Below are 24,844 nucleotides of genomic sequence, written 5' to 3' on the forward strand. Positions count from 1 at the left end.
AGCCCAGTATTCTGTTCTTTGTGTGAAGTGGTGCTTGTGTTCACTGAGCAGTGAAAAGCCAATCTCCTGAGCTGTCATGCCCCTCAAGCCTCAGCAGCTTCTTCTGGGAACCTTTCTCCTGCTGATGCATTTTGAAAAAAATCACACAAGATTTCTCAGATTCTAGCTGTCTGTCTGTCTTCTGTCCTTCGGTGACCTTTGACAAGATTTGTGGACTAAAGTGCTGCCCGTGCTTTTGAGTAGATCTTCTGAGTTTTGTTTCATTTAGCTGCAGTGTTAACCTTCAGTTCTCTGTCTGATGTTACTCTTTTTTTACGCTGTTTCTGGTAGACTTTTGTCAACTGTTAACTAAAGAACATTCTTCTGCGAAGTTCTGGGTCCTTTGATGAAACTTCAGTCTGTTTCTTTTCCTTACAACAGGAAAGCCTTTCCTACCCTAGGCTTCATATGCTTGTGCCTCTGTTGATCAATGTACAGCTGGCTATTACTGCAGCCAGCATGGAGACTCTGGATCTACTGCCTGAACTTAGCACACCAAAGAGATCCAAAGATCTTTCCTGAGGTGTTTAATCGCTTAACTCGAGGAAATCAGTTTAGCCTTTTCTGAAATCTTTCACTTATGAGAAACAAAATGCATATGGCTAAGATGCTAGATGCTGTTTCTCTAGTACAGGGCAGAGCAAAAGCTTTTTCAATACCCTCATTATTATCACATTTACAATGGAAATTTCAAAGGGAGATACCAATCTCCGTGAAGGCTATTGCTTCTTTATAAAGGAGTACTATAACTTTGCAACTAGAAAGCCTCCACTTTCTGTAACGAGCTGCTTAATCAGATAGAACTCATAACAAAAAATGGTGGCTCCTGCACATAGCATTTTAGAAGCTGATGTTTTCAGAGCCGCCGTTTCAAGGTTTGTTTGCACCTTCGTTGTTGTCTCAGATGAGACCTCCAAAAGTGATACTGCATTTAGCAGAGCAGTACCTGGATCAGGAGCTTTAAGTTAGGGACTCTGAAGAGCTTTTTCCAGATGACAGATATTAAAGACGTATTTTCTAGAATCACCTGGTTTGTGAGTGAGTGTTGAAACAGTTACCAGTTTTCCTTCTTTACCTACTCACCTGCAGCTGTTTTGAGAAATGTATTTGCAATCCTCCTTCATATTTCTGTCAATCAGAATCCTCTTATCCAAGTTCTTAGGAGTTCAGGCCCAGCATAAAGGAGAAGTAATACGTATTGCTCCTTTCACTATGGAATCTCTTAAATCTGCGCAGAGGCAGATAATTAAATAATTTGATATTTCTTTGGGGTTAGTGTCTTTGAATCGAGGGACATTTGATCAAGAGGTTTCTGAGTCTGATTTATAGTAGAATTTATTGAGAAGATTATAGATCCTGCCAACATTGTACACCTGGGGCTGAAAATTTACTTTCATCATTTGATACTTACCAGAGTGAGTGAATGGCCTCTGGCTGCCCATGGGGGAAAGTTAATGTTGAAAATCTCGTTAAAGAAGACTTGAGGCTGTCTCACACCAGAGCATTTAGTAGGGAATGAATGTGGAAAAAATAGCTCGTGGTTGTGTGCTGTAACTCTAGTGAGTGGTATGTGTATGGGCGATGAAGGCTTGACCACAGCCCTTGACAGTCTGGAGTAGTTGATTGCTATGTCTGTTTCTAATGCTTATGTGAGATTTTTCTTTTAACCCCTGAGGTGCATATTGATAATTTAAACAGTTCCTTTACAATCATCTCTCTTTTCTGACTCAAGAAGAATGCAATTATGAAAGATTACTCTTTCTAAGCACATTGTTATTTGAGTACTGTTCTCCTGTGTCTTTAAGTGTCTTTGACTTTTCTTGTCAAAGCAAGTTCATTTTAAGCATGTAATCTTCTTTTCATTCAAAACACAGTTCTCTTATCAGTTAGCACCAGTAAAAATATTTACTTGGAAATAGAATCTTAGACCTGATTTAGGAATCAGAAAATGATGACTTGCCTTTTACTTCTATCACGTTCCTCGTGAATATTCTTCAGGTGTAATCTCCAGCTAAAGCAGTTCTAAGAAAGGTGCAGGCACATTTTGTTGTTTGTCGTTTTTTTTCTTTTTTTTTTTTTTTTTTTTTTGTAGGAACTTCAGAGAGCCTTTTTATGCCTTGTAGGTTTGCTTACAAAGCACTGAGAATACCAGCCTTGAGAAAGGACCTGACTTTTCTAAGCAAGTAGCATATGTAGAACTTTATAAATGATGTAGCCAGTGCTGATGTGGAACAGTCCACAGGTCTGACATAATAAACTGTTATACTGCTTGTTAGTGGAGTTTTAGTTACATGGTGAAAGGATACAAAATTTAAGAAATAAGAATATGTGACAGTGTTAGATGGTATGTATGTTTCTGAACATGCTGCAGTTTAAAATCTTTAGAAACCTTATAAACAATCAAATGAAAAGTACTGTAAGTCAATGAACATAGAACTTGTTATGAAAAATCTAAATATTTACTATAAAATATACACTGTTATAACTGCCACTGACTCATTAAAAGCAGTGGTAAATTCATTTTGTGAAATGAGATTTAATTCATGAAAAGAATGTACAGAGCTGCTATACTGTGCTGCAGTTGTTTAGGTTTTTATAAATCAAAACCCATTTTCCACTAACTGGAAAAGAGCTCAAAGTCTGCATTCCATTTTTTTTGTGCTTTAGCTGTGAAATTTTCTGAGGAAAAACAAAATAACCATGTACAATAATAATTTTTTAAAGTATCACCTTCAACAAAAAGTACGTACAGTGACATGGAAATATACTGTTGTATTCAAATACATAGTTTTTTCCATTGAAAAGTAAATATTGCCATATGGTTTAGTAATTACTGTGAAAATTTGTTGCCAAAATGCTGGTGTGGCTAAAAAACCCAAGTTCTGAAATTGTAAGTAAACTGTCCCAGTCTGTTACCAGTGCATGTAAGCTACATAATATGCTGGGGCGGACGAGAGCATGCAACTCACTGAGGGCTGGTGTGTCTGAATAATACAATTACTTTATCAGCTAGTGCTTTTAAACTGCCTAAGCTGTTAATAGTGGATTGTAATGCTTGCTGATACACATTCTAGAAAATGGAAAGAACTGTAATACCGTGACAAAGCTTTAAAAAATAAGAAGCAATCCAGCTAATCAGATATGATACCAGTTGTTATACTCCAGGCATTAAGGTACTATAGGTGATTCCCAATCTGGATTGGTACCTCTTTCATTAGACCATTGATCAGGGTAAGACAGTGCTGATGTGATACATAGTCCATGTGTGGAATTTATTGTACACAGATTTGCTCGGAATCTAGAGTAATACAGAATTTATGCAGTGCAGATTGGGTGATTTGAAAGCTGGCTATTTAGCGAATCTATTATATAAAAATACTCTTGATGAAGTTTGTATATAATCCAAATGTTTTGCTAATGGTTTAAAAGAAGAACGAAGGAGAATATACAGATGGCTTCTGCAATCTGTATCATGTCTATTCACTTAAAAGGTTTGGCTTTAGTATAAATCCTCAAAGGTCAGGTATCACATCGGATATAGCAAGCAAATAAGAGCGGAGCAAATCTGGAAACCTCAATATTGAATCTGCAAAGTGTCCCCACCCTCCATGTTTAAGCCTCAAAGCTTGAAGCACCTGTAGTAGGAAAAAGATTTTCAATTGTAGAATGTGCTTTGTAATAGGAGACAGTGACTGTGACTATGTCTGGTGATTGCTCTTGGTGTAAATTGATGTGCCTAACTTGAACATATATTGCACCCCTTAAATTATTTACTGAAACAATTCTCCTGGAATTGTAGAATATTTTCCATCAATTGAGATCATTAAGATGCTAAATTTTTCTAGTACGTGTGCTGTGGTTCAGGTAAAACATATGCACTTCAGGGAGAGGATTCATGGCCTGTTACGCAAGAGGTTAGACTAAATCCTTTTAATACTCCTTTCTAGTTCTAATCAATGAACCTGTGAAGAAGCCAACTGACCCTTGCAGTACAGTTGAAATTTTTTGCACTAGCTTGTTTATTCCTCTCAGTAAATTTATGCTTCTTACCTTGAAAAGTAGGAGGTAGAATAATCCTGCCTTTGTTTCCTGATGTGTGCTGTTGCCTGAGCACATACTAGCATCACGACGAGCACCGATGCTATTAAAGATGGTTTTGTTACGTGTCTAAGAAATGTAAAATCCCTCCTGCTTCAGACCTGTTAATCAGAATGGCCTGGAGTATTCTGGAGATGCTAGGATGCTCCACATCAAAGCATTGAAAAGAAAGAGGTAGGCAGCTTGACAGTTTGGAAGAAGTGTAATGTTAAAATGTTGTCTTTTTCACTGGTGCTCTGACATAGTGGTTTTAAGAAACTGGAATTCTTAACTGACTTCAGTCAAGTTAAAGACAATTTTAAAAACAGATAAATCTCCAGGCTGTCTTTATGGGCTTCAGCTTTCCACAGTGTCTTGTTTTGAAAAAAGGGTTTTTTGAGACCAAATCAAACTGAAATATTTATTTACTAACTTAAAGTGTGAGAAGACAGGGGAATATGTAGATGTGACACAGTATTTTAGAGCTATGGTGTTTATAATGTATCATTTGAACTGTTATATTTTGGTTTTTAGAAGAGATCACTCCTTTATAATACTTGGTTTCAGTTCCTCCAGCTCTTTTTCCTTATTGCCTCAATGCTTATTTTGTTTATTTTTTTCCCCCCCTCTCTTTGAAGCATATTCTCAGCCAGTGGATAACCATATCACTCCATCTGCCTACCTGGGACAGTCCCTGCCCCCAGCATCACCAGGGCGATATTCACCAATTCCCAAGGGAATGCTTGGAGATGATGAGATAACCAGGTAATGAATAATCAAAGCTACATGTCAAATTAGTTAACCAGGGAAGCTCATAAGCTGTGTTTGTGGGCAAAATACTAGTGAATACTATATTTTATTTCAAGAGATAGATGTTAGTTTCTTAAGACTTGTAAACATTGTTGTAAGGAGAGAACTAGATACATTTATATGTATATACATATACTGTGTACACATGATTTATCAGTTCTGGAATAGTATTAAAATCAGAATGCCCTGCCAAAATGCTCCACGAGTTGACTGAACTTTTTAGGATGGTAGTATGAGCAGGCTAGAGATTGTTTCTTATGTTAGTCATCAGTGTTTTGTTTTATTTTGTTTTTTGTTTGTTTTTCCCTAACCATTCCCTCTTTACACCCCCCCCCCACTCCACCCCCCCCCCCCCCCCCCCCCAAGGGTCTGATTTCATGGATTTGTAAATCTAGAAAGGCTAGAGCTCTTAATCCTTTTCCATTAATGGACCATTCATTCCTTCACTGATTCACTGATTACATTAATCTTTTGTTCATCATTGTTGATAAAGGGAAGCTCTCCTAATTTTGTTACCCTTCTGTTCTGCAACTACAGGGACCTTATACTGTGTTTGCAGTATGTTGTTACTGAATTCTTCGTCACACCAGCATCTGATAGGGATAATATCACTCAGTTTCTGAGGCAGGGTCTACCCAGGGTTGAAACCTAAGTGATAGAATAAGTTGGAGAATGAATTTTAGTGTACTGGAAGGTAGGATATGTCTTTGTAGTTATTTTGAATTTAGGGTTAGGTGGTCCTATAAGGCAAAGTGATTCTTTTCTGCTGATAGCATAGCTGAACTTATGGTTTTATAGCTTTCCTTTAAAATTACTGTAAAAGGAAGTTTTTAGATTTCTTCTGAAATACCAGGGCCACGCAGAGAAGGCTTTACATGATTTTCTTTAAATTGCCTTCCCATCTTCCACTCCCTCAATCCCGGAAAGAGGTTTATAAATTTTAGTAATATTTTAAAAGATACTGCATATATATGTTCTCTAACTGCATCATTTTTGTTAATGTATTAGTGTGATCTGGGACAATATACATAGTTTTTAAGGGTCCCATTTATTTGTAATAAAAGAGTACTCTAAAAAAATTAATATAATAGTTAATAGAGGTTGAAATTCAAGAATTTGACAGTACATTGATTTAAGAGCTAGTGCAAAAATTGAGTGATTTTTAAAGCGGACAAGATTATAGTTTTTGTTTTGGAAAAATGCAGCTTCTTAGTTTATCCTATAAATTAATAATTAATGTCTCCAAATACTTAAGAATGTCCATTAATTGTTCTTTAGTGCTCTCTAGTGATTTTTCAAATGCAGTGCACAGTTGCTTTGCTTTATTCAAGATACCTGTTGCCAAAATGTTTATGCTTTTCTTGTATTGGGTCAAGTAGCAGTTCAGTTGATTTTTGGAAGCAGGTATAGACTGGCCTTATCTTAACTTGATCAGTATTTCTTTTCTCTCCCCATCCAAGTCAGGAAGGGATCCTGTAAAAAGAATGCAACAACTTGGTTTAGATTTAACTTTTTCAATTGCAGTTGCTGCAAGTAAATTGCAGATGTCTTTGAGAGTGCCATAAATTCTGATTTTTTTTCAAAAGGGCTTATGCATACTTCTTGAAATTTTTCTTTGCTATATTTATTGCTGGACCAACTGGAGTGAAATTAAAGCAGTAAGGACATATTTTCATGATTGGTGTTTCCATTAGAATTTGTTCTTCAAGTTTCAGAAAGGGAAAATAGTATTTTGTTGCTTGCTATTACCTTCAGATAGAATACAGCTGTGAGCTATGTTGTGGCTCTTGAACAATATGGAAAGTGTTAAGTAATGACATTTAGTGCTGAATAAGATTGTAGCATAATAGGAATTTAGAATACATACATACTTATGGATTGTTCAGTTCACCTAACAAGAGGGAAGGGATTTTGTGTTGTATCTACAAACAGAATTGAAAGCATAGAAATAGAATCTATTATTTAAAAGTCTTAGCATTAGGGATGGAGGACTTGGGAGGGGGGAGTGGGACACGTGACATTGTTGCATTAAAAAATGTGTAACTTTTGATACATAAATTTTCAACACTACTTTACCAAGAACTTACCTTTTCTAATTGTTTATTTCACTTCTCCTCATGCCTAGTGACCAAGATTTCGTATTCCTTTCTTTCATTCAGAGAGCCTAGAAAGGTTGTCCTACATCGAGGATCAACAGGTCTTGGTTTCAACATTGTTGGAGGAGAAGATGGAGAAGGAATTTTCATCTCTTTCATCCTTGCAGGAGGACCTGCTGACCTGAGTGGAGAGCTTAGGAAAGGAGATCGTATAATTTCTGTAGGATTCCTTGCTTCTTTTATTGAAACAACAGCAAAAGTTTTCCTGTCCCTTTATATTAATGGCAGTTAATGCTCTATATGCAAGGGATATAATTAACTAAGCTAAATTTGAGGCAATGGAACAGATGCCAATATACTTCCGAAGTATATTTGAGGACTTCAGTCTGCCTTGGCTTCTCATCTGTAACCTGATTAAAATAGCACTTTCCTATCTCAGAGATTAAATTACAATATTCAGTGAAGATGTTAATTTATCTTAGTCTGGTAGCTGAGGAGGGGATGTGTGTCTAAATTGAAAGAATGCAGGCTTCAGAAATAAGCCTTCTAATGAGGTGGAGACACTTGGCAGTAGTGTCTAAAATTGGGTGCTTCCTGGAGTAACAGCTAAATTTCCTGTTAGTCTTAAGTAGATCTATCTCATATATGTCTAAGGTCTTGTTCTGTTACTGAAGGTCATAAAGATTTTGTGTGTTTTTGAAATTACTTAATTTATGGAAAATAATTTCTTTGGACAATTACATTGTAACTTGGTAGTTATTTAAGAGGGATATTTTCCTCTTAAATTGGCTCTGATGTTATTAAAATTCTGATATTAAAGTGCATCTTTATTTTTATTTGAACTGTGAAAAATGCCTCTGATCTAAAATGTGACACATTTCTGTTTCAGTTTTTTCCTGACACTATTTTTAAATCTGCTGCATTGAAAACAAGGCTAGAAGGGTGTGGTCTGTAACTGGATATTAAACATAATGGCTATAGGCACACGTTGGCTAAGGACATCCCTGAAGTCTAATTGAACAAAGCTGAGGTGAACCATCACAGAAAGTAACGTTCTCTGTGTCTCCTTAGAAAGAAAAAGGTCCTAAGAAGAAAATGGACTGAGCAAATAAAAATTCATTAAGCGATATACTACAACGATTACAGTATTTCTTAACAAAGTGGCATATGCAAGGGAGAATTTATTGGCTTGGAATTTCAGCAAGGATCTTTGTATTATCTAGCTTGTAATATTGGAAATAGGGAGGACTCACATGGCATGGAAAGTAGTTTGTGTCCAGTTAGTTTTTTTGTTGTTGTTGTTGTTTTGTTGTTTTTTTTGTTTTTTTTTTTTTTTTTTCACGAGTCTATGTTCTGTGATGATAAAGAGCTTTTTTGAATCACTCATAGGTAAATGGAGTAGATCTAAAAGCAGCAACCCATGAACAGGCAGCAGCAGCCCTGAAGAACGCAGGCCAAGCAGTAACTATTGTAGCTCAGTACCGTCCAGAAGGTAAGTGTTACCTTACACATTCGAGTTCACTTCTACAATTTGAAACTTGGAGAAAGAGAATCCATAATGCTCGCCCACCCCACCTAACCCCTCTTGAGGAGATGAGAAACAAATAATGCAATAGGTGTTGACACATACCTGTTCGCATAATTGCAAGTGACCAGATAGGAATATGTGCAGGTGTTGGTGCCACAGCTTGATATGTTTCTTACACTGATCATGTTCAGAATTTTGATTTTTTTTCAGTAAATGTTAACCCTGTCATAACATGAAAATTAAGCTGGTAAATCCAGAATTTAGTAGAAATACCACATTGTTACTTCTTTATTTCAGTCATCTTCACCCTTTAATACGGTGTGTTTATCTGGAGGATAAAACACTAATGCTTTCTCTGTTGTGTTAATAACCTAAGATAACCTAAGGAGACCAACAGGTTTTCATTCCTCTGTTTCATGCTAAGCTGGTATTTCTGTTGATCCAGCAATTTCTTCTGGTCTGGGTTAGACTGCAGCTAATGCTGATTAATCATTCTTGTGTCTTCTACAGGAGCCAAATAATACATCATCACAATACACATTTTGTCCTCTTGTATTTCTACAGCACATTTCAAATGCCTTTGTCTATTTGAGACTTTAGAAGTTCAGTAGGCTAAAATGATATGTTTATAATGAGTCTGTAAACCCATATACTATTGTTGATACCTGTAATAAGACAGTTTTGATGTCTTATGAAATGTGATGATCAAGAGCTTTCTCCAATTTTGATAAATTGGATGGCCTATCATTAAATCTTCCTTGCAGTGACTTGTCTGCTTAAACCTTTAACAGTGTTTGCAAGGGATGAGTGTAGGTGTTTATCAGGACTGGACGTTGGGCAGGACTGCTGCCTTCATCTGAAATTGCTAAGGAGCTGATTGAAGCACACTCCTCTTCATTCTTTCTTTTCTTCTGTCACATTTCTTTTATCCTGTCCTCCCCCAGTATGCGAAACATTAGTTTTCACGTTCCCTGCCCTCTCCACTTGCATCAACATCATATATCTCCACTGACCCAGGAACTCTGTGTGTAATAAGGCCAACTACTTTGTTTGCGTCTGGTTCATGGTGAAATCTCTGCAGCCAGTCCGTGTTGTCAATGCCTATGTTATCTTGAGAAGGGTGTACATCCTCTTTACATGTCGAATTTGTAGACTGCTCTATTCCAGGATTTGTTTTCTAGGAATGCTCCCTCTGAGACTTCCTTTTAGAAAGAATAGTAAGTTCAGCACTGATTCTAGATTATTTGCTTTGGCTTTGTGTCTGAATTGTCAAGTATTTCTGTTGATAAATATTTGGCCTGTCCTCTTGTTTAGCTCTTCAGTGTTGTAACAGGTGGGCCGAATTGTTACACCTTCTTGCTCCTTGCATAGGGATCCCTCACCTTAGTCAGAAATAAAACTTGTGCTTTTATTTGCCCATAAGTGGTCCTTTTGGGCATCTGGCCACTTTTTTCTTTGAAGAAGGTATTCTTGGTCACTATTTCTTCTGCCAGGAAGATATGTTGAGATGTTGCTTCTAGTAGTAGAACAAATGTTTCTCTGGTAAAATATACCCCAGGGCACAAGTACGTTTCTTTTTCTTGACAAAAAATGTATCCAGACTTCATGCAAAACCAGTAGTTTTTCCGTCTTCTCTTTCTGTGATTCAGGCTTTAAAAGGAAAAGGATCCCTTTATACTCTGAAAGTCAGAACTCTCTTTTCCTTTTAGAATAAGAGAACTAAGCATTTTTGGTTGTTCCTGCTCATTCTGCATTGGAAGTAACAGCTTTCTTCATTACCACTTGTCCAAGTAGGTAACTTATTTGCTTGAAATGTGTACCGAGGTGCTTGACTGACTGATGGGATTTTGAATCATTGCACAGAGACTTGCCTGGAGCAACATACATTGCCTCTCAGGAATTTCTCAACAACTGTCACTTGTAGAATTCAAATGTAGAGCTGTACTCATTCCTTCATAATTACTGAAGTATTCAGATCAAGACTGTATGCAGTTGAGCTGTATCGAGAATGGTGTTCTCAAAGAATTATAGGGCACATTTGAGAGGATACATCTGGGAGATGTTACTTTAATTATCCTAGATTATGGGCAGACATCTGACACATTAATCAAAGAAAGGATTTTTTTTTCTCTTTTTTTTTTTTTTTTAAAGATGTTCAGTCTGCATGTCTGTCTGTCTGAAGTAGTGCTTAAAGTCTCCATTCAGAGTGAAGATGTTAGAAGCACATTAGGGCTTACTCTACCCTTTTGAAGTATGAAATGAAGGAAAAGTGTAGCTAGGAGATTGAAATCCATTGTAGTTTAGAGGCAAAGTATGAATTGACACGTGGCCAACATACCTTAGAGGGCTTTAGTTACTCATGTCTGACTTTGACGTCTCTGCTTACCTTTTTCTTATTCCTCAGAAAAAGATGTTGAATGGAACTCCAGCTGTTACCTTCTTTCAGGTTTGATGTGGGAAGTAGGTTGAATCAGACACTTTTCATATCTTAGAGATTAGTAAAGAGAATATTTCCTTAAAGGTTACTGTTTGTTTATTATCATAAGAAAGCGGTCTGTTTGAGATTTGACTTTCCAAATAGAAAATATCATCCATATGACTGAGTGTACTTGATACAAGTGCATATGTTCTTTGAATGTCTTCATATTTCCTAAATTATAGCTGCGAATGGTCTTCTTTTCCCCTCACTTGACTCATTTAAGTTGGGAAATTATATATATCTATGTATCTACAGTTTTTATTTATGCCATTCAAAAAGATGTTAAGTATTAAAATGAAGATTTCATAAAATCATTGTTCATCATTGCTATTTCTCAAATGTCTTCATAAAGATGAAGAGCATCAGTTATAACTGCTTGTATTGCATATGTATTTTATTTATATTTATAAATCTAGCAGGATTTTGTAAAACATGCTGACAGCTAGGACAGATCAAGGAGATTCTAGACATCCATCAGGGTTCATTATAACTGGGTAAATAGATTCAGTATGATAGGAGCATTTGGAAGACACTTGGGATCAGCTCACTTCACTCCCTGTAATTGTATGTGACAGTTTGTATGTTCATAGATGTGGTCAGGAATCCTAATTTTTTTACATCTTACCAGATAAGCTCTATCAGAAATTCACCATTTATATTTGTACTCAGACTTTTGGGAAAAAATGAATTTTTGCAAACAGTTCTCTCATAGAAAAGCCTGAGTAGGCTGTAGAAAAATTAATCTTTGGAAAAATCCTGTCATGGAAAGGGTTGAAATGTCCATATCTGTCTTCTCAACTCCGTGGTTAATTCAAACACTAGTTACTGGACTTGGGGTAGGCTAATATGGCTGAATGATACTGCTTTTGTTATATCCGTGCTTAAATTACATAACTGCTGACTTGTTTTTTCCCTTAAATGTCAAAAATGTTACTTGCTTATAGAATCGGGTGAAAAAAGATCTAATTTCATTCCTAAAAATATCTGTCTGGGCATTCATTTAGTTTCCAGCAGTGTTCGGTAAATTTGAGAGATGCCTTACAAAAGTTTTGTGCTGTACTGAATCAGATTTCAGCAACTTACCAGTGCTCTTTGGGATAGCTGAAAGCCAAATAGGGAATGTGAAGGTATTCTCCCATTTACCAAAGTGACTTGTGCATCAGGCATGATGTCTGTAGTACCACAACTGTAGTCAATTGACTTATGCTTTCTCTTTGTAGATTCCATACTTTATCTTGCAACTTACCTATGAGCTACATAGGTAAACTGATAAGTCCCCTATTAGGTTGTACTTGTGCATACCTTTGTGGTACATAACATTCATGTGTGTGTGTATACAAAATCTCACTAGTTACAGACATCAGTGGGTTTGAACCTTCTGGGACTGGATGCTACAGAGGAGGCATCCATGGTAGAAGAGGAGCAAAATTTTGGGAATTGGGAATTCTGTAAAAGCGTGGTAGGGAAGTCAAGGGGTCATTCTCGGTTTTCTCTTCATTTGGAAGATTTTCCTTACTCCCCTCGTTGTACTACAAACCTCCATCTCTTTTCAAGACATAATTCATGAATGAAAAGGGATTTTGCTTTACTGTGAGTCCCACTGGAAATGAAGTACCATGACCTGCAGCAGTTTCAAAGAAAGTAATGTTACTCCAGTGCATAAATGTGTTTTGATGAGCCTTTTTAGTGTGTAGACGTTTGAGCCATTTCTTTTTCCTCTTGCTCCCTGTCTCTGCAGACACACCTCAGTGCCACACTTGCATCTCCCTTCTTTGGGTTTTCTACAGGTGCAGGGTGGCAAGGAAAAATGGTGATACTAGGGTGGAAGAATGAGAGGGAAGCTCTAGGCAATTTGAATAAATGCATATCTCCTGGTGGGGATTCGGAGATGGTCAGAATTACGATCATGCTACGTAGCTGGGAGACAGGAACATTAGAGTCTTAGTGCTTGAAGGGAATGTAGTGAGGAGAGGAGCAGCAAGGGGGAAGTATAGGACTGTCCAGAGGTGTACAGCCCTTGGAGGGCTCTCCCCTCATTTCACATTGATGTTTGCATTGTTATGTCCATTCAAATTAAAACATCATCTGAAACTTTCTTATGTGTTTTGAGGCTGACATAATAATAATATTACCTCAAGAATCAGAATTTCTGGAAGGTTAGGTTTTGCCATTCTGAAAAGGTATGAGGTGCCAGCAGGCTACCATAACTGTATTATAGCTTGATTGTATTTAAGTGTTCAAAAATAAGAAAATAGCCAAAGAAATACATTAAAAGGAATGAAATATATTTGGTTGAAATTGGATAGAAAATAAATTTGTGGATTAAATATTTTTTTTTTGGTGTTTGTTTTTGTTTTGTTTTGTTCTTTTTCGTAGTTGTATTCTACTACATGAGAACTGGGCAATTAAGTATATCTATAACATTAACTGCAATTAAATACACGTTAACTGTAAAGCCTGCTCTTGGAGGGCCTTGAAAAAAAACAAGCAGGCAAAGTGTATTGTCATCAGCATACGTGCACTGGTCATCTGACCTGTCCCCCTAAACAGGAGCAAAGTTCAGATAACCCTGTCACGACAGAAAAGGGTAGTAGCACTTTGTTTCCCAAGGATCTGCCTGACACACAAAAGATAAAATTATAATTTTAACTAGTATAGCAGTCTTTTGTTTGTGTGAGTTAACAGCTGCCTGTTATTTAGAATTTAGAATCTACATTGGTCTTCTCTTTGCTCAATTGCTCAAGTCCATCTCTATATATACACTTCTTTTCTGAAAGAGTGGTAAGATGGTTAAGTGACCAGATTAGCTCCACGTCCTTAGTTGATTAGATGGATTAGTGTAAGATTAGAAGGTGGAACCAAAACCTCAAGAGAAGATTTTAATGTACTTTTTGTAAAACGTCATCTTCTGAAGTGGTATTGTTCATATAGGTAGTTAATACACATTTTTCTTTCAGCTTTATTAAATGAAATAAGTGACTCTCCATTGCAGAATGTATTGAAGTTTCATAGTCATTCAATTAAAACTCCTCACACTTTGTTAACCAGATATTTAGGTGGATTTTCATGTATTTTTTTGTTGTTTTGAAGGAATGTGTGCATCTATGGAAAATAAGATCCAAGTATGACAACTTTGTATTTTTCATTCTTTCTTATCTTTGAAGCGAGTGAAAAGGGGGGGAGGGGAAAGCTTTGTTAGAGCTTAGCTTCCAATGGCCAGTATTTGGCCAGTTTTTCTGTCTGTGGCACTTCATCTATGCACTGATTTCTAATGCAATTTCAAACAGAGTAATTAAGATCTGGGAAGTGGTAGCACTTTCATGTGTATAAGCTAAGACTATTTTCTGAACATTTGTATTGAAATATATTGTAAATCTGTTGTCTGTGAAAGTCCAGCTGCAGTTACAGAAAGCTAATAATGCTTTTGCACAACTCAGTTTTCAGTATTTTTTTTGTACTCATAGGATGAGCTTTCCTTGCTTTCTAGCTGACAACATGGATTGTCTTAATGAAAGGTGATTTAAAAGATCAGTATGTCTCAATTTCACAAAATGAAAAATTCTTTAAAAAAATAATTAAAAAAAAATATTACCCTGTTTTGGAGTACATGGTGTCTAGTCTTCCAAACTTCTGTACCTGATTCTTCTCATTTGACTAATTTGGATTACTTGCAATTACAGTACCTTTAAAATTGAGCCCATTAAGATTAGAAGAAAGGTTCTGCTCTACATAGTCCTGATAGACACTCTAAGATGGCTTACACATGTTTTAATCCTTTAAAACCTCACTCCTGCTCTTCAATATAACAAAATAAAATTGTCTTGGAGAGCAGTTCAGCCTTTTTAGAAGTTGTGAATGTCTGGTAAACCTTCAACAATGTTTTTGGTGAATTCACTTCATCAGTGACTAGACCTAGCCTTTTTCTGAGTTTTGCAGGCTCTGTGGGAGGTGTTCTTAACTAAATACAAATGCAGTTTTTCTAATTGTTTTGAAATTCTGTGGCCTAGTCCTTCAAGTGATTAATTAGCTACAAGCTCAGTACACATTAGAATGCACAAAAGCCACCAGTGGCATGTGGAATGCATTGTGGTCTCTGTCAGGTCATATAAAACTACAAGCATTGAAGCAAAGTAATATCTTCTCAAAAACGTTTTATGATGTTTTTATTGTGGCCTATACATTTTAATAGGTCAACTCTTTGCTAGTGTTTTTAAGGGCTTGTACTGAACATGCTATACTCCACAGCCTCCTCTACCAACTGAAATTTATACTACAGTCTATTACAAGAAAAGGTGGGCAAAACATGAATGGTACCTATGAATTTATCAAATACTTGTATAGATAATCAAGGGATGGTACTAGTACATGACTGAAACTCATAAATACAGCTTCAGTTATCTACATGCTGTAGCAGTCCTGACTCAATCTTAGATTTGAAAACAAATGGAAGGTCAATATAAGATCACTGTGGTGGTCGCCATCCTAACTTGCTACCAGGCTCTGTTTCGCACTTTGTTTGGAGGTACCATGGAAAGGAAAACTGAGTATTTTGAAGGTGGAGGAAAGAATGTAAATCAGTGGTTATATAAAATTGTCATCACCAGAGTCCTGCTTTGACAGATCTGATGGGTCCTGCTAAAGGAGGGCTTTCCACAGACAGATGGGAAGAGGGAAGCAAGGGGCATACTTTTTCAATTACAGTGAACGTTTTCAGCTCTTTGTGGGTTCAGTATACGTAAGAATCTCTGCTGCTCAGTGCTGTGCTGCCATCTGTTCCCTGTACACACATCTATGCTTCCATGAGTTGCTTTTTCTTCTGTGCTGTTAGCTGAATTTTCCATCCCTTGTCGTAGTCCTCTGTTCTTTTGCCCTATTTGCTAGAATGTGTGTTTGAGACCAAATTAATTTTCATTGCCGCCTGTCTTTCTCTTCCTCTGCCTGTATAGACTTTTCAACATGTATCTGTGTATCACTTTTCTCTTCTTGCCCACCAGATAGGCAGTCCAGGAGAGTTTCACCACTCAGTTCGCTTCTGAAGTTTTGATTTCTGTTAAAGTAAACACTAACACTGAAAACATAACCGTTTGCTAGGTAAAATCACTTCAGGAGCTTGGGAGCAAAGGAATCTTCCAGGGTTTCCTAACCTTCCCTCTGTTCCTTTTTGTCTGTTGCTGTGCAATACGTGCAGACACGAAATAGAGCCAATTTATTCTAGGTTTGCACCATCTGCTTATCCAGTATAATTTTCAAGTTTAAACTTGAACCCAGATGTATCTATCCAATGTTCTTAACAACTATCTATGTGTAAACCTGAGTAGGCTTTGGGTTTCTTTTTCTTTGGTGATGGTGGGGTACTGTTGGATAAATGCCATTAATTGAAGCAGCAGATGCTTGCACTTCCTCAAGCTCTATGTTATGATAGCAGGTACTACTCCCTCCCTGCCCCTAAACTTACTAGAAACTTACTAGAAAAATCTAGCCAAGAACAGATAGCGTTATTCTTATGTTCTTATTTAATTGCATTTCATGTTAGTCTTGTTGCCTGTTACCCTTTATTTGATGTATAACATCAACAGCTTTCCTAAAATTCAGAACATGAGAAAGAGTTATTAAGTCCCATTCACTGCTGTTGCATATACATCAGGTTTCAGATCCTGGTCAAATTCTTACCTGAAAGGATTGAGGATTTGGATTGTATGGCTTTGTTTTGTTTTGTGATTTCATTGAGGGTGTGTGTGTGTGTTCTGCCACCATAGTTCTTATTACAATACTATTTCAGAATCTCAGTGTTTTTGTGGCTGTGGAAATTGGAAGCATATTTGTAGATGGAGTTACTATGACCAGCCTACTCCATTTGGGTTAAAATCAGTTTTGCTTTTTCATTCAAATAGCTTATGTCCTTTCTGTTCGGTTACCCCAATTAAATTAAACCAGAGATTAGTCATATTCCTTCTCAGCCAAGCTCTTCATTTCCTCTTAACCAAGAAAGCAGAGTGTCCTTTTTATCTTGTTCACTGTGTCAGTTCCAGCTTCAAATTTCTGGAATGTTGAAGTGGCAAAATAAAACTTAAAAAAAAAAAAATTCTGTCTGTGCATTGCATGACTTTGTCACACTTAGCCATGTGGAAATTTACTGTGCTGTTCACTGTGATTTAGGGGGAAAAAAATATGATCTGTTTTGTTATATACTATGTATGTAGTATTGTGCATACCCCGTAAGAAAGAATGGAATTGTGAAGAAACCAGTTCTCTAGCATTTGGGAGAATTTAGTGATGATAAGCTGAATGAAACAGGTAATTTAAACATGCAATGAAATTCTGTAAACGTTGGAAATACTGGAGGATGGGAGTACTTGAAGGGAAGGTACGATTCTTTGCTTGCCTCATTCTCATCTCTAAGTACTTGCTTCCTCATCAGTGAGAGACAAGCATTAAGCTAAGATTGTGTTTTCTGTTTTATCAAGTACTTCTGCTTTTATGTTATTTTAGATAAGGGGTTTCCTACAAAGTCATCTCTCTGGTATACCCATTATATGAAGTCTTTAATTAGTGTAAATTTGATGCTACTTCTGTTTGCTTTTTTTACTTCCCCCCCTCCCCACCCGCATTTAATAAATAGTAAGGTATTACTGCAGGGATTGATTAAAAATGCAGAGGTGTGTATGTAGTGTTCTGGTGCTTTTGTAATCAAATAAAATTGGTATGGATCACATTAGGTACATGTGCATCTCGGGTACGAGTCTCCAGTGTTGATACCAGCTGTTGGCTATTGGTGTTACTGTCTTGTAGAGTGTGTAAGATGGAGCAGCTGTGGAGAGTCTTCTGACTGCTATCCTGCAACTACTTTTCTGCATTTCATAAACCACCATATGGCATCAGTGTTGTTCAGTATAATAAGAGATTAAAAATGCTAAAGACAATTGATACTCTATTCTTCTTAATCACAAAGATAGAAATATAACCTCTCCTAGGCAGATTAGCAGAGCTCACACTTCACTTGATAATGCTGAAATTGAACCAGTCTTAACTGGTCAACAGGGTGTCGGTGCTGATCCTTTGGGTACCAAATGGATACTGCATTTCTGACGCAATCAAGAGTCCTGTTGTCTTATTTTCTGTCTCCAACATTCGTTTCAGTACCACTGTATCTAATACCAAGTTTTGTTTGGTTTTAAACCAAAATCCTGTCTACTTTTCACTCCAAACCGAATGATTTTGAGATCTCTGTCCATCCTGTTCTTCCCCAAACCTTCTGTAAGAGGAATATAACTCAGATTTTTAGCTTGCTTTACACTGAAGGAGCCCACCAGATTCCATCTGCACAGAGTGTTTTAAGCTTTCCCTAAATAAGATGTCTCTTGGCTCCTCTTCTTTTTTAACTAGAGCCTTCTCAATCCCAGCCCATTAGTTTCCTTTTTTACTTTATTGGTATGGCAGCGACTCTTATGTAGAAATTATTTTTATTCTCCTTCTTACACCTACAGATGTCCTTGTCACTCATTCAGCACTTACTTCCCAGGAGTTCTGCTGCAAAAAATTAAATTAACCCAGGAAACTACAAGACCAGCAATGTGAAGATAATATATAGGATAAAGCAGAGTTAAGCGATAGTAAGGAATAGCTTCCCGTTAACTCTCTTACATACTGCATGCTACATAGGACAAAATCAGATTCTTCCAACAGATGACCCATGATACTTTCTTAACAGAAATACGTAGTTTTTTCCAGGAGTTATTGCAAAGAAACAGGTATTTTCAGTACTGAATAGACTGTGCTACAAGAAAATGCTTGGATTATCTGGTCTTTTCCATGCTTTCTTTCCTTGCATGCAGCAGTCATAAAAAAATCTCTTTATGTCAGAAATCTCAGCTAACATTCTTAGATGTTTGAAGTTTAATACTTTAATCTTGCGAAACACCCAAGGGACAGATGAGAGATATAAATGAATAAAATGAGGTGACTTACCCAAGGCCACACAGTGCAGCAGTAGCACAGAAGGAGTAGAAAATTCTCTCTGCATCTGGGTCCTTCCCCTAAGGGATATTGCTTTCTAAAAAATACAATTTCTCACATTCCTCTAAGGATACCATTCTGTCATCTGAAATTGTTTTGCTATTAGTGATAGCATTAGTAGTGGTGGAAATAATGTTTTTGTGTCTCTTGTCAAAACAGCCTTATCAGTCTAATTTAGTGCTGGTAGATTATTTGGTCTCAACTTTATTTGTAAAAAGGCACTTGATGCTGTTTTAAAAACTAAGATACTTTCTTAAAAACTAGTAGCTTTTGGTTTTGAAAGACAGAAGTCAGGGTTATATAAGAGGCTGTTCATATTACCATAATCTAGATAGGGTTAATGATAGTTGCTATTGCTAGAGCATCAGATTTATAGTAACCTTGATGAATTAAGTGATATACCAGAAACTGGTTCACAGAATAATCATCTGAAACCTAATATTTTTTTCTTCTCTGGTCAGTCTGTAAGCCTTGGTGGTCACTATCTGATGAGTGTGTTTGGAGAAAGTGCTACAGGATGTAATATGATAAATCAATCATAATATTGAGATGGTTGTTGAAGGAACCTGAGTTTAGAAATTTTCTCAAGATTTTTGCATGTTAGAGCCCCCACTATCAGTCTTGCATCTCCTGAGTAAACCTGATTACCGCAGGGAATAACGGTGCAGCTGGGAAGAGCAGCTCCTTCCCAGGGGAGCAGCTGCTTGCCGCACGCACCCTGGCGCTGCCAGGGCTGCCGCCTTGGGCTCTGCCAGCACGTGCTCTCCTGGCCACGGTGGTGGCTGCAGAATGTTCCCTTCAACTAGGAAGGTTTTACGAGTGGATCTGTTGATCCCGAAGTCCAAACTATTCAGCTGTGAAGGCAAAACTTACTTGCTTTGAGTTTATAGTTTATGCTGACAACGTGTAAATACCTTGCTTCAGGAAATGTTTGTTCTGAAGAATCTATTGCTATTTTACTGTCTGCCTTTGTAGCTAAAGTTGAGTGAAGTTAGCTTAGTTTTAGTAGTATGCAGTGCTGCTTAAAAACACAATCCGTTTTTTCAGGATTAACATTGTACATAATTTTGTAGAAGGAGTTTGAATCTCTAGTGCTGTTTACAAGTAGATTGAGGTAAATGCCAGACTTCTGGATTATTTTTTTTTCCCCTTTCCTGAGCTCCCATGGGAACATTGTTTTATTCAGAAGATGTTTTGCATATTTCCCACCTTGTAGTGCCAAATTATTTATCTAATTCAAGTCTGGTAATTTTAAGGTACCGACACTTTTCATTCCCATTTCTTAACATTTAAACTTTAAAAATACATAGTTCATGATTATAAACCAATATTTCACATGTATGCTCTGAATTTTTCTTTTTGTCATAGGTTACAATTTATCAGTCTTTTTATCACTAGAAAAATTATGATTATTAGTAGAAATGTTTCTCTTAATTAGAAAAAACAGTGAACTACAGATTAAAAACCTTAGATTTTAAAAAATGATTATTTGTCTAATCATGATTATTTCAAATTTTATTTCAGTTGATAAATATAAAGTTTGTCATAGCATTTAATTACAAAATATAGTGCTTAATAAAAATGTTGGGGTTTAAGAGTGTTTTTGTTTCTTTTTCTTGTATTGAAAGTTTTGTAACAACACTTATTCTCTGAGATTTTCAGCATTTTTGTGAATAATTTAATTGCTGAAATTCAGGGAGAAATTAATTGCAATCATCCCTTTCTTACAGAATACAGTCGTTTTGAAGCTAAAATACATGATTTACGGGAACAGATGATGAACAGTAGCATTAGTTCAGGATCAGGATCTTTGCGAACCAGCCAGAAGAGATCCTTATATGTCAGGTAATCATCTTTTTCACAGTATTTCTACTGTGTTTTTCTGCTTTTCTGTAGACTTAGTATTTCTGTATTTGCTTTTTTATGAAATTATTTACTCATTATTGAACTTAACAAATTGATATTTATATGCAAAATATATTAAAAATTAAGCTTAATTTCAATCAATTAATGTAATATAGCTGAAAGAGAATAGCCCCAAGAACCCTCTATGAACTTTTAGAGGTGCTGCTATTTGCTCTTTGTCCTGTCTCTGAGATGATAATCCTTCGGCAAAATCATGTATTTATTAAATCAGTGTATGTGAAGTCTTAACAGCTTGCTTAATTCAGTTTGTGTTTTTGTGACAATAGTCTTTGTATTTTCCCTTGTTCAGTTCTTGAGTTCACATTTATAGTCTCCCTTTACTGAAGCTTTGACAGATTTCTGTCTTTTCCTCCACTTACTGGAGTTGTATTCTCAGCTTGTATTAAGAAATCCGATTTCTATATCCAATAGTATTTTGTTATAGAATATTTTTCATGGTAACCGAGAGAGGAAATGCATCAAAGCAAATGAACTGAATATTCTTCATTAATTTATTCATATAGAATTAAACATAAAGGAGGCTAAAAGGAAGTGGAAATAGAAAAGAGCATGAAGCAGTTAAAAAAATAGGTGGTTTCACTGGGAAAATGTGGCAAGGTGCAGTTCATTAATGTGCCAACTGACTCCTACATCAGTTATCATATCCTGATAAAGCATAATGCTTCCAGTATTGGAATGTGGATGAAAGGATTGCATTTTTAAAAATAAATTGATTTTGAGTTCCCTGAACCAGCTTATCTCTGGACTGAAAAAGGTCCAGCAGTAGCCTCTTGGCAGGAGCCAGAACATTTTAGTAGAGCAGGTGAGGCTTCAGTAGTGCTATTGACTTTTCCCATCCGAAGCAGATAGTATTGTTCGTGGTGCTGTATCTGTTGAGCCATGCAAAAGGAAGCAAGTCTTACACCAAGGCAGTTACCTGGGTAATTGCATCTGTGCTCAGAAAAGTGTCAGTCCTTTGCAACTTATTTCTGAAGGCTTTGAAACAAATATAGCAAATTACTCATACAGGGCTTTCATTTAGATTGACTATAATATGTAGCCTTTATGTTTTGACCTATTTAGTAGCTTTGCAGAGCTGATCTTGTTATTCTTTTTTTGTACTCCACCTTAAATATTTTTGGGGGTCAAAATTTAAATCTCTAAAGATAAATGCCTTAAATACTAAGGATAAGTACTTGATATCAGTTATCCATGTCTTAAAATTTTCACAGATAGGTGTACATACAGATATTGTGGTGGCATCTTCCTTTCCACAATCCCAAGATTTATTGCTTTAGCTCTCATCATATAACTAAGCCTAAACAATTCTAAATGCTTTTATTTTGCTTGGTTAGCTATACCCTGATTAGGTTCTAAGCTGCTTATGCTCATGTTCACACATGGGTTTGATACTTTAAGCTGCTGACAAGCATTTTGTGTTTATGTAGCTTTTATTCCACTGATGGAAGTTGCTATCTGTAAATGACTGAGGCTGAGCTTTTGACTTTGCCAGCTGCTGCAGAAAATGCGGCCTTCTCCAGGTTGTTGGCTGATGCCTTGTGGAGACTGCTGATTCCCTTTCCAAGAAGGGGCTTTGAGACTTGGTAAACAGCTTTGTTATAAGTCAGAACAAAAATCTAAAATGCAAAAATTCCTCAGGAAAAGTACTTTTCCACCCACATCTCTTAAAAGCCCTAGCAGCACCCTCTGAGATCTACTCTTGTCATCACACCAAAAGATGCCAAAGACTGGTAGGCAACTTGGTATACACAGGATGGGTTCACATCTGCTCTGTCTGGTTTCTGATGTAATTTTGACCTCACTGAAGTAAGTTTTATGAATCTTTTCACGTATTGCTAGATACTGACAGAACATGTTAGTTATCCATCTTATTCCTTATAAGGAATATAGTATGATCATTCTCTACTTTTAATTGTACCAATTCAAAGCCAGTTTTAGTAACTGAAGCTATCTTTTTTGTGTAATATTTGGCTTTGGATATGCTTTAAAGGATTCTAGTTATATAATGTAATGCTGAATTGAATGGTAAATCCAACAATAGAATGTTTATAGGCATTCAACCACAAATGTAGAAAACCTATCAAATAAAAATACTCTAATAGTCTCTGGTGAATTCTCAAAATCATGGTAACAAAACAGCAAATAAAATCACATACAGCATTGCGTCCCTGTAACTGAAACTTGATATCTTTATGAATAGTCTGCCTGTAAACAGCATTTTGGGGGAGTTATGTAATATTAAGGAAAAGACAATTGTGTTTGCATGAAAACATGCTATGAAGTAAAATGTCAGATTTTTCTTCTTAATTGTATGTATGTTAATATATGATGAGTAGCAATATAACAAACAGTCCTTGGAGGGCAATACAAATATAGCAATTCAGCAGCAGCTAACTCTTCATTTGCACATCAAATTCTCTCTCTCTCTCTCTCTCTCTCTCTCTCTCTCTGCTCCTGACTAATTAAGATGTGCTGATTTAAAGACCTTCTCTTATTTTTGCTTTATGTTTCTTTTGATCTTTATTCTAAGAGGAGACTGATACTCCCACACGGTGTTTCTGTGTTTGCATCTGAGCTATATGCTTTCCTCCTTCACCTGCAGATTCAAAAAGCACATGTGAAAAGGTGAGATACCTTCATGGTATCAAGTTTCTATGATAATATGTTGACAGGGGGTAAATTTGTTCCATACTTAATCTCGTATGCCAAATTTCAGTCAGTGGAATATATGTAGAATTCATAATCAAAAATTACTTTTACTGGGCATTTTTATGACAGCATGATACGTTTCAACTTCAAACGATGCTGAGTTCTGCTTGAATCAGAGTGGAAAATGATTACATATCTAAGTGGAAGAAACTTTAAGATTTTGAAATCATTAGGAAATCTTAACTAAATCCACTGAAAAATAAGATCTGGCATTAGCACCAGGCCTGAAAAGTGTAGTTGCCTGTAGGAGTTTAATTGGGCATCCCGATGTTATTCTTGTTTGAAACATGTAGTTTCAAAGAGCTTTCCCAAGAACTCAGGGAGAAAAAGAGAACCTCCTTTAGAAGCTGACCTTCATTCATTCTGAAGTGGTAAGATTAATTCATGTTTCATGAAATAAGACATGAAGATGCTTTTGCTGCCGGAATTCCTCATTGCTTTGTTCAGCAAGAATGCCCTAAAAGAATAAATGCTTCAGGAAAACTTGATCAACAGCCTATGAAATTGAAAGTAATGAGTGTGACAAGGTGAAAAAGACATTCTGGAATATTTGGCACTGTTAGCACAGCCATTACATTTTTGGCTTAGAAGCATGGACACTCATGAAACATGCAACTTAACTTCATTTTTGGTAGACTTGTAAATGAAGGAATTAAGTTAGCTTTTTTTAGTGCTGTTTAGTTGCTGAGTAATACAAGGTGAAATAAAAGGAAGGACGTGGTGCTTTCTCTGTAAAATAAAAGTCTCCATAGAGGGAGTTAATCCAAGAGGTATTTTTTATATACCAGTCTGGAGATAAATATGTCATCTTGGCTGTGAAATGAGTTCTCGTTTGATGACTTGCCATGCATACAGGAAAAGCCGTGTTAATCAGTTGGAATCGCAAGGGATTTTTGTTAATTCTGTTTGCTTTTTGGCTTGTTTGATCATTACCAGTTCCTGGTGTTCCTATAAATCTTAGCTGCATAGATTTGTCACTACCGTGTGACACCCTAATTCATCTTATTATAAAACTCTCCTTATCAGCTTTGACTTTGTCTCCCAATAAAATTATTTTTCTTGAAGTGATCTCACCAGAGGAAAAGTATTTGATGAAACTGCCTTTCATTGTGCAAAGACTATTCTGTGTGATGATTTATCTAGTTTGAAGAGCACATGTTGATAATA

The 24,844-nt window shown here is 36.5% G+C and overlaps 1 protein-coding gene across 21 annotated transcripts in view; it reads left to right on the top strand.

Annotated features, from left to right (window-relative positions):
- The window catches only part of DLG1 (discs large MAGUK scaffold protein 1), a 165,898-nt gene that overhangs the window by 114,651 nt on the left and 26,403 nt on the right, over positions 1–24,844 (top strand). For all 21 annotated transcript variants that reach the window (XM_032986796.2, XM_032986797.2, XM_032986799.2 and 18 more), the window contains 4 exons: positions 4,755–4,881; positions 7,086–7,242; positions 8,412–8,514; positions 20,773–20,887. In XM_032986796.2, the coding sequence (XP_032842687.1) occupies positions 4,755–4,881; positions 7,086–7,242; positions 8,412–8,514; positions 20,773–20,887 (502 nt within the window). The remainder of the gene's footprint in view (positions 1–4,754; positions 4,882–7,085; positions 7,243–8,411; positions 8,515–20,772; positions 20,888–24,844) is intronic.

This window comes from Tyto alba, unplaced genomic scaffold, assembly GCF_018691265.1.
Source record: "Tyto alba isolate M040663 unplaced genomic scaffold, T.alba_DEE_v4.0 Super-Scaffold_10, whole genome shotgun sequence".
NCBI lineage: Eukaryota > Metazoa > Chordata > Aves > Strigiformes > Tytonidae > Tyto > Tyto alba.